The 13,017-nt window shown below is 38.3% G+C and overlaps 2 protein-coding genes across 2 annotated transcripts; both read right to left on the reverse strand.

Annotated features, from left to right (window-relative positions):
- Positions 1 to 1,941: 1,941 nt before the first annotated feature.
- On the reverse strand, positions 1,942 to 2,874 carry LOC104864819 (olfactory receptor 5W2). The gene has a single exon (XM_010628036.1). The coding sequence runs from the start codon at positions 2,872 to 2,874 to the stop codon at positions 1,942 to 1,944; it is 933 nt and encodes a 310-aa protein (XP_010626338.1).
- Positions 2,875 to 9,044: 6,170 nt separating this feature from the next.
- On the reverse strand, positions 9,045 to 9,983 carry LOC104864812 (olfactory receptor 5W2). Its single transcript, XM_010628023.3, has one exon. The coding sequence runs from the start codon at positions 9,960 to 9,962 to the stop codon at positions 9,045 to 9,047; it is 918 nt and encodes a 305-aa protein (XP_010626325.1). The 5' UTR covers positions 9,963 to 9,983.
- Positions 9,984 to 13,017: the final 3,034 nt, after the last annotated feature.

Consider the following 13,017-nt stretch of genomic DNA (forward strand, 5'->3'; position numbering starts at 1 on the left):
ATCCCACCTTCCCTACACCTTTAGCCCCTTTCTTCCCATTTCACAATGTCAGTAATCTTGCTAGGATCTTATGTATTATTGCAGTTTATTCACATCAGAGAAACTATTCGGTATTTACACATGTGTGACTTATTTATTTCACTTAGGAGTGTATCTTCAATATGTATCCATTTTCCTATGAATGAATATATGTTCTCATTCTTTATGGCTGAGTAATATTCCATTTTATAGAAAAACCACATCTTCTTTATCTAGTTTCCAACTGAGGGGCAAATGGGCTGTTTCCAAGTTTTAGCTATTACAAACTGTGCTGCTATAAACATAGGTGTGCATACATCACTGTGATATGATTCTTTTAATTCTTTTGGAAGGATACCCAGCAGCGGGATGGCTGGGTCAAATGGAACCTCTAGTACCAGCTCTTTGAGGTTTCTCCATATTGATTTCCATAGTGGTTGCACCAGTATGCACTCCCACCAACAGTGGAGAAGGGTTCCTTTCTCCCCACAACCCTGCCAACATTTGTTGTTGTTTGATTTCTTGATAGCAGCCATTCTTTGTGAGGTGAGGTAGAATCTCAGTGTTGTTTTCATGTGCATCTCTCGAATGACCAGTGATGTGGAGCATTTTTTCATATATTTACTTGCTGCTTTTACTTCTTTGTCTGAGAAATGTCTGTTTATTTCGGATGCCCATTTTTGAATCTGGTCTTTGTATTTGGCAGGCTGATTGTCTTGAGTTCTTTATAAGTTCTAGATAATAGTCCTTCGTCTGAGGAGCAGCTGGTAAAAATTTTTCTCCACATTGTAGGTTGTCTTTTAGTTCTGCTGATAGTTTCTTTTGCATTACAGAAGCTTTTTAATAAGATGAGATCCCAGTTGCTGATTCTTTCTGCTAGTTCCCATGCTACTGAGAATTTGTTCATAAAGTCTTTTCCTATGCCAATGTCTTCCAGAGTTCTGCCTAACTTACTTTCCAGCAAGTTTAGTGTTTCTGTTTTAATATTTAGATCCTATACTGCTCTATATTGTCTATCTCTGAACTTATTAAAGTCCACACAGCTATTTTTGATTGTTGTATTTTTAAGATTGCAGTACAGTCCAGCCATGGATATATTGACACATGATAACATTAAACAATGCCTTAAGGAGGTGATTGCAAACCACAAAGGAATATTTAATAGGGCCAATAATGAAGAATGGGAAAAGCAAAATTTCCAAGAGGAAGGAGTTGGGGAGCTGATGTTGGAAAAGTTCAGCACACAGGTGTACACTACTAGGGGCTTTAACATTATCCTTTACACTCTCACCTGATCAGACTTTGGTTCAAATGTCACAGAATTAATTTAGACACTTCAAGATTTCTCTGAGTGTCAAAGCCTTGAACTTAGCTGCCTCAGTCTCTCCAAGTGACACTGTTTCTATTTCAGACTTAACACCCCGTACACTGAGCCTCTGCTCTGCACTGTGGATTTAGACATTTTGCTATGGAATTCTTCGACAGTCTATTTATTTCATGATTGTCTTGATGTTATGTGAGTTACATGATTCTCAACTCATGTCTCTATTTGTATTACATGAATAAACTATATTTCTCTGAAATAAAAAGTACATAATGTTTTTAAAAACAATGAGGAATATATTCCTTAACCTCACTATAATTACAATGAAATGAATTCAAGAAATGAACAAATAAAATGATGGCACAATTGAAGAAGGTAGCAACATTTCTATATTGAAGGGATGTCACATAACAATTTCAGACAAATGATAAATGTAAGCACATTTGCATATCTGCAGTATTTTATTACTACATTTTAGTATTTTTGTCAACAATTAAAATATGTGACACAACTTATTCCTTCTCTGTTATGCAATAAACTTTAATACAAACAAGAACTGCCATTAAAAAATACTTGATGTGTAGGGACAGAGAAAATGTTTAAAAACAACTTTTCTTTTTTACCTTTTCAAGGGCCTGTTTCACATCCTTGTTGCGTAGACTATAAATGAGAGGGTTCAGCATGGGAATCACCAGGATGTAAAACAGTGAGGTCATTTTGTCCTGGTCTAGGGAGTAGGAAGAACTGGGACCAAAATACATGAAAAGCAGAGTTCCCTGGAAAACAGCAACCGCAGTGAGGTGGGAGGCACAGGTGGAGAAAGCCTTGAATCTGCCCTCAGCTGAGCTGATCTTTAAGATTGACAAAATGATGTAGCAGTAGGAGACCAGTACTCCTGTAGTGGTGCTCAATTCAATAAACCCAAAAATGATAAATATCACTAACTCGTTGACCTGTGTCTCTGAGCAAGATAGTAGAAGGAGAGGAGGGACATCGCATAAGAAATGATTAATCTCATTGGACCCACAGAAACACAAGCGGAAGGCGAAGACTGTGTTTATCAAAGCATCTGCCATTCCCATCAGGTAAACGCTGGCCAGAAGCTGGGCACACAGCCCGCTGGACATGTGGGCTGTGTACAGCAGGGGGCTACTGATGGCCTTGTACCGGTCGAAGGCCATCACCGCCAGCAGCATGCACTCCGAGTCTACAAACATACATAAGGTGAAGAACTGCAGAGCACAGCCAACAGTGGAAATTGATTTCCTCTTAGCCAGGAGGTCCATCAGCATCTTGGGTCCAATTGCCGTGGAGTAGCAGAGGTCACAGAAGGACAGGTGGCTAAGGAAGAAGTACATGGGAGTGTGGAGCTGGGAATCAAATCTAATTAATATGATCATTCCAAGATTTGCCAGAAGATTGACGAGGTAAACAAGTAGAAACACGGTGAAAAGGGTCACTTTGATATCAGCATTATTAGTGATTCCCAATAAAGTGAATTCTCTCAAGGAGGAGCAATTTCCTCTGTCCATTCTTTTTCCTTGTGTAACCTTGAAAACAAGTTGGAAAAGGTACATGTTTAATTCTTCTGTACATCCACAAATTATCTGAAAGACAGATCACTTTATGTACGTGTAATTTTTTTTAAATTGGAGAAAATTGTTCTGCCATTTGTCACTCTTTAAAAGCACTACATCTATTAACAATAATAGAAAAAATAGAGAAAGCAGTTGAGAAACTCTGATTGACATCTAGATGTCACCCTGGGGGCTGTTCCCCTGTACACAATCTCTACTTTCTCTCCACCTTGCCTTCCTATACCTCAGGAAATACATTTTCAGTGTACTCGAGTTTCTGTACTTTTTCAAAATAACATGTAACAAACATCAACCTTATGGAAACTCTTGTGGGAGATGCAGAGCTAAGTTTATGGTATAATCATCACCAGAGAGTCAGAACAATTAGAAATAAGATGCTTCTCAAAATTGTGGATTTGTTTTACAAAACATTATATTGGTTCTAGAAATAATGTGTATCACTGACTAAGAAAAAGCAAGTTATCTTCTACTGTCCATGGTTGACATGATCTTCAGGGTTTGACAACATGAAATAAGTGTTACAGAAATTTTTTTTCTGAAAATACCTTGTTCCTTGTTGCAATGTTCTTCTTCAAAGAGGTTAGTGCAGTCAAATCCTAACTGTAAAGAAACCAAAGACTAAAATGGAAGGGTATGCACCATAATGTAGCACACAACATGGTATATCACAACAAAGCAGATCTTAAATGACTCTATTTCAAAAATGATAACAGCATTCGGGTCATTAAGTAGTTCCTAAATGTAGAGGGCTCACGTCATTATGTAAATGTGCATGTTTTCCTAAGCTTTCATGTGTGAATTTTTAAGTTGATGTCAAAGAAATAGAAGTACAGGAGTTGAATATTTGAGGATCTATTATTTATTTATGTATTGACTTAGAAAATTATGGTGCATGATTCATATGGAATTGAAATAGCATACATTGTTATTTCTAATGTAGTACTTAAACTTGTTTTAAAATTATTTACCCAAAGAAAAGTTAATCCATTGATATGCAATTATAAAATGTGGAAAGGCTTACATATGAACATAGACTAAAATGCAAATAAAATGTTGCCTTGGGGATATTAAGATCAGAGTTCTCCAATTCTGAGTAGAAAATGTTTTGAATCATTGGATTCTAAAGTTATTCAACTAAACTGCAGTAAACAAATTCATTTATAAATCTTTTCTATAAAGGTAGCTTTCAAATTAACAGTTTTAAACTTGGAAAGTCAGGAACTTACCTGCTATGCGTAGCTGTTTTGTAGCTGAACACCAGGTAGACAACTTGCTGTTATATGTATAAGGTCTAATTTGGGAAATAATTCCCTAAAGCTACATTCCCCAGGCTTTCATGGTCTCCAAACATGTGATTAATTATATTTATACTTCTGTATTTCCCTTGTGTAAACATGAACTTCTTTTCCAAAAGCTGAGCTTTGATTCTTTATCATTGTCACTGTATAATCTGTCATAAAGAAAACTGCAAATTAATCTGATAGTGAAAACTATAACATTGTATATGTGTTTTATTCTTTAAACCATAGTCAATATCATCCTTGTCCAGTTAAAGCAGAATTCTATGAGATCATTTACCCACGAATCATTCCCAACTCTTAACTAATTTTTAATTGCTTCCATTTTTAAAATATTTCCTCGCATCTCCAATGGACTACTCCATTTCATGAAATGTTAGAGATAGAGTTTATATACTGTCAGTTAAATCCCACATGATTAAAGCAAGCAATTATTAATTTTAATGTAATCTCAAGCTTGGAAACAAACACCACTCTCTTCTTCCAGAATATTTTCATCAGCTCAGTGAAATAAACTTTCTTAGTATTGGTCATTCCTCTTAATTTTCTCTTCTCAGTTCCTGGCACACTTTATTCTACTTTCTCACTTTATACATTTACTTATTCTGGAAATCAAATACAGACAGAAATATTTCATGTGTGCCATTTTGTATTGACTGTTCTCTAAGCATGATATTTTCAAAATGTCTTCCTTTTGTGGTGAGTTTCAAAATCCCACGTCATTTCATGGCTGAATAATATCTAATTTTAGGCACATAGTACATAGCTTTCATACATTCATAATATGATGTTTATCTAAGCTTTTCCTAATTTTTGCTTTCATAAATAAAAATCCATGGGCATCAATAGCAATAGAAGGTTAAAGCCAGTTTTTGCAGCCAGAATGGGCATTTTTCTACTCACCAATTTGTGTCTGTCACACAACTCAGATTTTATTACCATAGCACATTCTTTACTTGAGTGCTTTTAATTCTGAATGTGTCAAATATATTCATAGCAGAGTTTTGTATTGAGTTTCAATCTTTATAAATAAGATCTGTGTGTTCTCTTTCCCAACAATCTCTAGTAAAACAATTTACAAAGGTAACTGCTTGCTGCAGTGTTGATGATTTTAGTCTCTTTAGGATGGACAACAGTAACCAGAGAGTAGAGATGTTGGGATTGGGAATTTTTTTCCCAATAAAATAGTTGAAGTGTTCAAGGAGGACTCATTATTTCAGACATTCAAAATTAACAATTTTTCTCAGAAAAGAGAGTTCTGTATTTTATTTAAAAATTCATTTACTACTCTCTCTCTCTCTCTCTATCTATCTATCTATCATCTATCTATCTATCTATCTATCTATATATATATACATACATTTTTTTTTCAGTACTGAGGATTGAATTCAGGACATTGCACTTGTGAGGCAGTTGAGGGGCCACTGAGCTAAACCTCCGGCCCTCTCCTTATGAATTCTTTGTAAACTAGAGATTTACAGGAAGGTAGAGCTTATGATTTTGTTTGTTTCATTATTTTGACAATTTTTTTACAAATTTCATTTTATTTTATCCCACACCTGCCTTAGTCAGTGCAGAGACTCCTCAAAACACTAGGATTTAGAGGTCTCATTTGATTAAACTATTCCCCTGCTGGGTATCTTCCCTAAAGAATTAAGATAATCATACCACAGCGATACCTGCACACCCATGTTTACAGAGGCACAGTTTCTAATAGCTAAAATTTGGAAACAGCCCACTTGTCCATCAACTGGAGAGTGTATAAAGATGTGTGCACGTTTTTTTTTTAGTGGAATACTACACATCTGCAAAGAATGAGAAACTAGACACATTTATAGCTCAATGGATATACATTGAGTCTATACTTTCAAGTGAAATAAATAGGATTGTCTTGATGTCATGACCTTAATTTTTATTGAAAGGTAAGTAAATGAATAATATCATATGTAAAACTTATTTTCGAAGTGGACATGCAGCCCAGGAGTCATTGGGGAAATAATGTGCACTGTCTAACACTAACACGATGCACAAGATGACGGAGGATTCACGCACTGATGGTGAGCATGCGTGCACCTTACACACTCACACAAACATACACATTCATAGATCGCTGACCCCTGTTCCCCACAGAGATAAATATGTCTACCCAAAGAAAGGCATGAGAATTTCACAGTGATATTATTGGTAATGGGAAAAGGGAAGACAACCGTAGAACTACGGACAAGAGAAGAAGATTAATGACATTCTTGCAAAAATGCTGCACAACAACAACAAGCAATTTACTGCACCACATGCAGAAGCACACACAGTTTGCAGTAAGAAGACAAGATTTGAAATAAGATCCGCGAGAGGAATAATGAGAAATGCGCTCAGTAGGGTCTTTTGGATTTCAGGATTACTGAAACTCCCCAGAATGAATCCATTCAAGGAGGTACAGTTTTTCCCCTTTATTCTTTTTTATTGTATGTTCCGTAGTGCTAAAATGTGGCCAAGAAATTGATGCAGAGAATTTTTAACTCTTATCTCGGTCAAAAACAGAATCTGTACATCAGAAAAGATTTGTGCTGTTCTTTTCGTGTCTGCCAGCAGCTTCTGCTGCGTTCGCGAAGTCCCTGAGATGATCCTGCTTAGCAGCAGCAAGCTCTGCTTCAGGTCCCAGCTTTAGGGGTTTCAGCAGCTGTCTTTTCTGCTTTGTGTAGGCTTTGCTGGGTGTCCCAGCAGGGCGGCTGCGCACTGCAGAGGACGCTGCTGACCGTGCTGGACCTGGGAAGGAAGCGAGGACAGGAAAAACGGTGTCAGTAACCAGCGAGGGACGCGTCCTCACGCGCCTGGGAGACTTCCAGCCACCGCACCTCTCAACACGGCCCACGCTTCCAGGGGCTCCCCGGGTGCGGCACAAACGTCCAGCACAGGAGCCTCGGCGGGACGCTTCCCACTGCGCACGAGGGACAGACTGCTGCGGTCACGACTGTGACATCCCCACGACGCAGGGCTTGAGGTCAGAAAGGGTGGTGCTCAAATAGATTTAGTCTTCTGAATCTCGTCCTACTTGTCTGCCGTCATTGCTCTCTCTATTTCAGATCTAAAAGGGCAAGAACTACAGTCTCACGTTATATACACACCTGACGTGACTCAGCGTCTGTCTTTTCGTACTCGGTCCAGGACTGTAATGTGGTTCCGAGTCACTCTTGACCTTTGCACACTTCCTTCCTTCCTCTCTTTCTTTCTCTCTTCTTCCTTTCTCTTCATCCTGAGCCACATTCCTCCTCCTTATCTATCTATCTACCTATCTATCTATCTATCTATCTATCTATCTATCTATCTATATCTATCTATCTAGAGGCAGCCTCATCCTAATGTTCAAAATAGCCTAGGTTGGACTAGAACTTGCTACTCTCCAGGCTGAACTTCCCAGAGTGCTGGGGCTGGGGTTGTGAACCCCACACCCACTTGCCTGGGGCTTTGGTTCTATCCCAAAGCATTTTACTTTGAGAGTTGTCACAGGTGCAGTGAGGAACATAAGGGGCCCCTGCCTGAAGCTTCTGTGACCGTAATGGATAATTAGGGAAGCCAGTGTGTCTTATGTTGGCCTCCAAATGTACAGATATTCCCAGTTCATTCCGTGCTTGAGTCATCACAAAACCAGACATTATAACAAAGGAAAGTATCAAGGAAATACCGGATGGATGTTGCCCATTCTCAGGAAATCATTACTCATGTCTCTGTAGATTCTTTATCGTTCCTTCACAGCCAAGATTTTAGATGGTAGTGTGTGTGCAGGTATATTGAGTTTTTTTGTATGTGAGACTCAAACTGTACCCTCAGGGAATGTTTCTACTACATCAACATCCTATAAGCACTCAGAAATGTTGTGTTATCTTTCATTATTCTTTCTTTTTCTGTTCTGTGTGCACCAGACATGATGCAAGTGCTTTGGAAAAAAAAAAAAAGGCAGGGCAGCCTTGGATAGAAAAATTGTTACTTTCTCATATTGGAGATAATGACTAAAGAAAAAAAGGATTCATAGTGATTTAAGTGAAATGATTATGAATAATAAAGAGAAACATTTAACTAAGGTGAAGATAAGGGAAGAGGAAAGGAAAGAAGAGATAGAGACACTGACCAGGGCCTTTCAAATTTCCTTTGGATCCTAAAATGTCAATACCACTTTTATTTCCAAACATAATGGACCTATCTACCTCAATGCACCTCACGATTTCTCTAATTGCCAAGACTCTTGGCTAACATCCCTTGCTCTACCCTACGTGCCTGTACTTAGGTCTCAGACTTAATATCTCTAGGAAAGACTTTCTCCTCCACACTAAATGGGGAGTTGTCTCAGGATTACAGCCACACTCTCTTTACTTCAGTATGTGCAAAGCTTTATTGTGAATTGATTTCTCATTTTAGTTAAGTTTTATTCCTTCTCTTACAAGATGAGATTCACTGGTAAATAAACTAGATTCACAATGAAACATACAGTGCCGAAAAGCAACTAGTAAACACTTAATCAGCCTCCATACAATTGAGATTGAATGAGAACATGAACAAATTGAAGTGTGGCACAGCTGAGAAAATCAAGCAAACGTACCACAGGGAATGTTGCGCATCAATTCCTGATAATAATGGAACGTGACACGTGGAGATGTGCAACACTTCCTTACAATTAAATATGAGTTTAAATGCTTATTTCAGTAAGTTAACTGTTTACCACATTCATGGTCCAAAGTGCAATGAAATTTTTCAAAACAACAGACATTACATGTGTGTTACCTCTAGATATAAGGCAAGGTTTTAAAACCATCTTTAACTTCTCAGCTTTTGTAGAGCCTCCTTCACATCCTTGTTCCTCAGGCTGCAGATCAGGGGGTTCAGCGTGGGAATCACCAGGGTGTAAAACAGTGAGGTCATTTTGTCCTGGTCTAGGGAGTAGGCAGAACTGGGCTGGAAGTACATGAAGAGCATGGTGCCCTGGAAAACGGAAACTGCAGTGAGGTGGGAGGCACAGGTGGAGAAAGCTTTGAACCTTCCCTCAACAGAACGGATCTTCATGACTGACAAGATAATATAAAAATAAGAGACAAGGACTCCTGAGATGGTGCTCAGTTCTATGAAACCAAAAATAGTGAATATCACCAACTCATTAACCTCTATGTCAGAACAAGATATTAATAGAAGAGGAGGGACATCACAGAAGAAATGATTGATCTCATTAGACCCGCAGAAACACAGGCGGAATGTCAGTGTGGTGTGGATCAGAGCATCTGTCAGCCCCACCAGGTAAACCCCAGCCACCAGCAGGGAGCACAGCCTGCTGGACATGTGGGCTGTGAAAAGCAGGGGTCTGCTGATGGCCTTGTACCGGTCAAAGGCCATCACCGCCAGCAGCATGCACTCCGAGTCTGCAAAAACACAGAAGGTCAGAAACTGCAGAGCACAGGCCAGGAAAGGGATTGACTTCTGGGCCACCAAGTCCACCAGCATCTTGGGCCCAATTGCTGTGGAGTAGCAGAGGTCACAGAAAGCGAGGTGGCTGAGGAAGAAGTACATGGGGGTGTGCAGGTGGGGATCCACTACAATTAAAGTCACCATCCCGAGGTTTGCCAGGAGATCGAAGAGGTAAGCCAGGCGAAAAGCAGCAAAAAGGGTCACTTTGATATCTGTGTTATCTGTAATTCCCAGGAAAATTAACTCATTCAAGGCAGAGCAGTTTCCTGTGTCCATTCTTCTTCTCTAAATTTAAAAAGTGAGAGGTCCTGTGAAATCTTCTGTACATTGCTAGGTAGCTAAAGCACAACACCGTATTCTTCTGTATGCTTCTGTATTTTTTTTAATCCTCACATATATTGGATGGTTTTGAAAACAGTAAAATCATCAATTCAAAAAGCAGTTGAGAAATTATGAGTGAAATCTAAATATATGTCAGAATATATGTGCCTTTTCCTGTCTTCTCTAATTTCTCTGGACCTTTTAGTGTCCTAATTTCAGCTAACATATACTTGATGATTGAAATCTCAGTAAATCTTCCAAATAATATGCAGGAAACATGATTTTTAGGGAAATTACATCATGAGAAATACAGTTCAGTTCTTGCTATGCTTCTTGAAGTTATCAACATAGGAAAAAATATACAATTTATCATCTTCAAAATTCATCCGGATTATAAAAGGCCATTTATTAATTCTGGAAATAGTGGTACTATTGACAAATAAAGATAAATATATTTATTCTACTCTTCTATCTTTTTAGTATTTGGTGACACAAAATAACTATTACTGATTTTTTCCCTAAGAAATATTATGATTTTTCCACAGTGTTCATTGCTTAATATAGAGGAATTTTGGAGTTAAAGTATTAGTTTTCTTGTCACTCAAAATAATGCTAAAAAGCAAGTGGGAGAACGCATTTTAATCCATACCCTTGCATTATATCACAGTCTATGAATGTATCTCATGCATATAACAAATTATATTTATAAAAAATTGAAAACACGAAGTACAATTGTAAGTTTAGAGATGCGTAGTTTCTCTTCCTGGAGTGTATGAACAGTCATGAATAGGTGATGTATTTTCATGCATGCATGCTTCTTATTTGAAATATGAGAAGTGGACTCTGAGGGGTGAATACTGTGGGATTTTTGTTTGATATTTTTAGTTAGGTAACTGTTATATGGTATACTCAGACTTAAATTTTTACATATTGTTATTTCTAATGTGATAGTTGTAATGTGATACTTCAATTACATATTAACCTAGAAAATTCTAAAATTTCTGTACATACTTACACAATAATAAAATGAATAAAATCTATGAGCCCAGATTAAAGAAAAAGGAAAATGAGATTTTGTGGATAATAAAGTCCGTAAGAGCCTGCTCTCTGAGGAGTAATTATCACCTTTGAAAATTAGATCTCAAAATATATTCTACTAATCAATCTGGCATAAATTCATTACATTTTCTCCCATCAGTTATACTTGTTAATTTATTTTCTTTATATTATTTCATAAATTTAAAAACCCAAGACTTACCTGAGATGAGCGATGTTTTGGTAACTGAACATCAGGCAGAGAGTGTTTTATTCTAACAGGAACATTTTGAGACTGAACTCTCCTAAGCTACTTTTATTAGGTTTCCACGATGGGCAAACCTGTAATTAATTGTGCTTCTGGGTCCGTATTTTCCCCTGTGACTACAAGAACCACTGAAGCACAGGGGGAGCTTACCTCTTGGATATAGTTCCCAACTTAATGCCTGGCACAGTGATGCTATAAATTAATATTTTGCTGTACAATACATACAGCTTTTCTATATAAAATGTCATCTGTCTCATGCTTGTCCACCTGGAGCAGAATGTAATTAAACAGCCTCAAAGAATCTTTGCCAGTCACTTCCCCTCTTTGTTTGTTTTTCAAGTGTTCAAACATTCTTTTTATCCAAATTGTTAAACCATTACTGCTGCTTGATGATATTTTTATTGAGGTAACAAATGCACCCTGAAGATCTTTGGGTGTGTAGTGCACCACGAGAGTGACAACAATTACCTACTTGTAGAACACTTTGCATAGCTCAGAAAGGAAGGAGTAGGAGCGAGTCCTCCCTCGTCTTTGCCCCGATCTTGGTAACTAAGCTGCTTCCTACTCTATGAGTTCATTCATTCTGGAGTTAAACATAAACAGAGTCCCTCGGCACCCGCCTTTTTGTGTTAGCCTTTCATTTACCATGCTTTACATATGTACCGATTTCTCAAAATTTACTTCCCTGGGGTGGATACATGATAAGTTGTTTTATGGAATTGATACATTTTTAAAATCTATTCATCAGTGAAGAAGCTCGGAGACTGTTTCCACTCTTTGGCTCCTGGAGAAAATGCTGCTAAGAATGCTCTCTTCTTCACGTCCTTCAAACACCAGTGCACACAATCTTGTCACGTTCCCGTCACCAATCTTTTGCCGCCCTTGTGCCGTTCACTAATGTTATGACCCTGCCACATTCCCTATATTCAATAGACATGAAAGAGTGAGTGCTTTTAATGACTGTGAACTTATTTCTGTAAGAAGTTCTCCACTACTTCTAAATCTTTAGGGATAACGTTGGTGCTTACTGCTTTTGTACTTTGACTTTGGAAGGGAACTTTCTTCCTGAGTATTGATTGGCAACTCTTTAAGATCTTCAACTGTGCAGAGTAGGGGGAAAAAAAAAGAGTAGGCATTCATTGCACTTGTAGACTGTGTTCTGTTAGCATAATTCATATGTGTAAGGATGATTCATTTAAGAGTTATGTGTAAACAATGGTTTTTCATATGGAAAAGAGTTCCACATTTGTTTCTAAAAAGGATTTGATTTGCCTTCATAATTTTTCTCATAAATTAAAAATTCATTGCAGTGCGACCTCCGTGCTCTCCAAGCACCTCCCGGAGAGGAAGGAGTTCCGCATCCTGCTCACCCCAGGATGGTCCGGAGGCCCTGAGCTGGCCCCGCTCTCACAGCGCGTGACTGAGCTGTCTGCGCTCTGCTTCTCCCTGCGAGCTGCCCCTCGTTCCCTTATTCCGTGTCTGTGCTGGGGCTCTGCAGAGCAGAAAATAAAATCTAAAAGAAAGAAAAAAGGAAAGCAACCACACACTCACGGAACTATTTATTCCTAAGGTTAAAACCTAAAAATGAAAGAAATCCTAAGGAGAAATCAGAGCTCCACACGGGTGACAACGACCTGGGTCGAGGAAAGCAGCTGTGCTTTGGATGCATCTCCCTGAGAGACACAGTTCCTGTTGTCCTCACTTTGA

The sequence above is a fragment of the Fukomys damarensis genome, unplaced genomic scaffold (genome assembly GCF_012274545.1).
Source record: "Fukomys damarensis isolate Sample0158 unplaced genomic scaffold, DMR_v1.0_HiC HiC_scaffold_118, whole genome shotgun sequence".
Taxonomy (NCBI): domain Eukaryota; kingdom Metazoa; phylum Chordata; class Mammalia; order Rodentia; family Bathyergidae; genus Fukomys; species Fukomys damarensis.

What these genes read in the sequence shown, in the direction of transcription:
- LOC104864819 (XM_010628036.1), bottom strand. Translation starts at nt 2,874, where the DNA reads ATGGACAGAGGAAATTGCTCCTCCTTGAGAGAATTCACTTTATTGGGA.
- LOC104864812 (XM_010628023.3), bottom strand. Translation starts at nt 9,962, where the DNA reads ATGGACACAGGAAACTGCTCTGCCTTGAATGAGTTAATTTTCCTGGGA.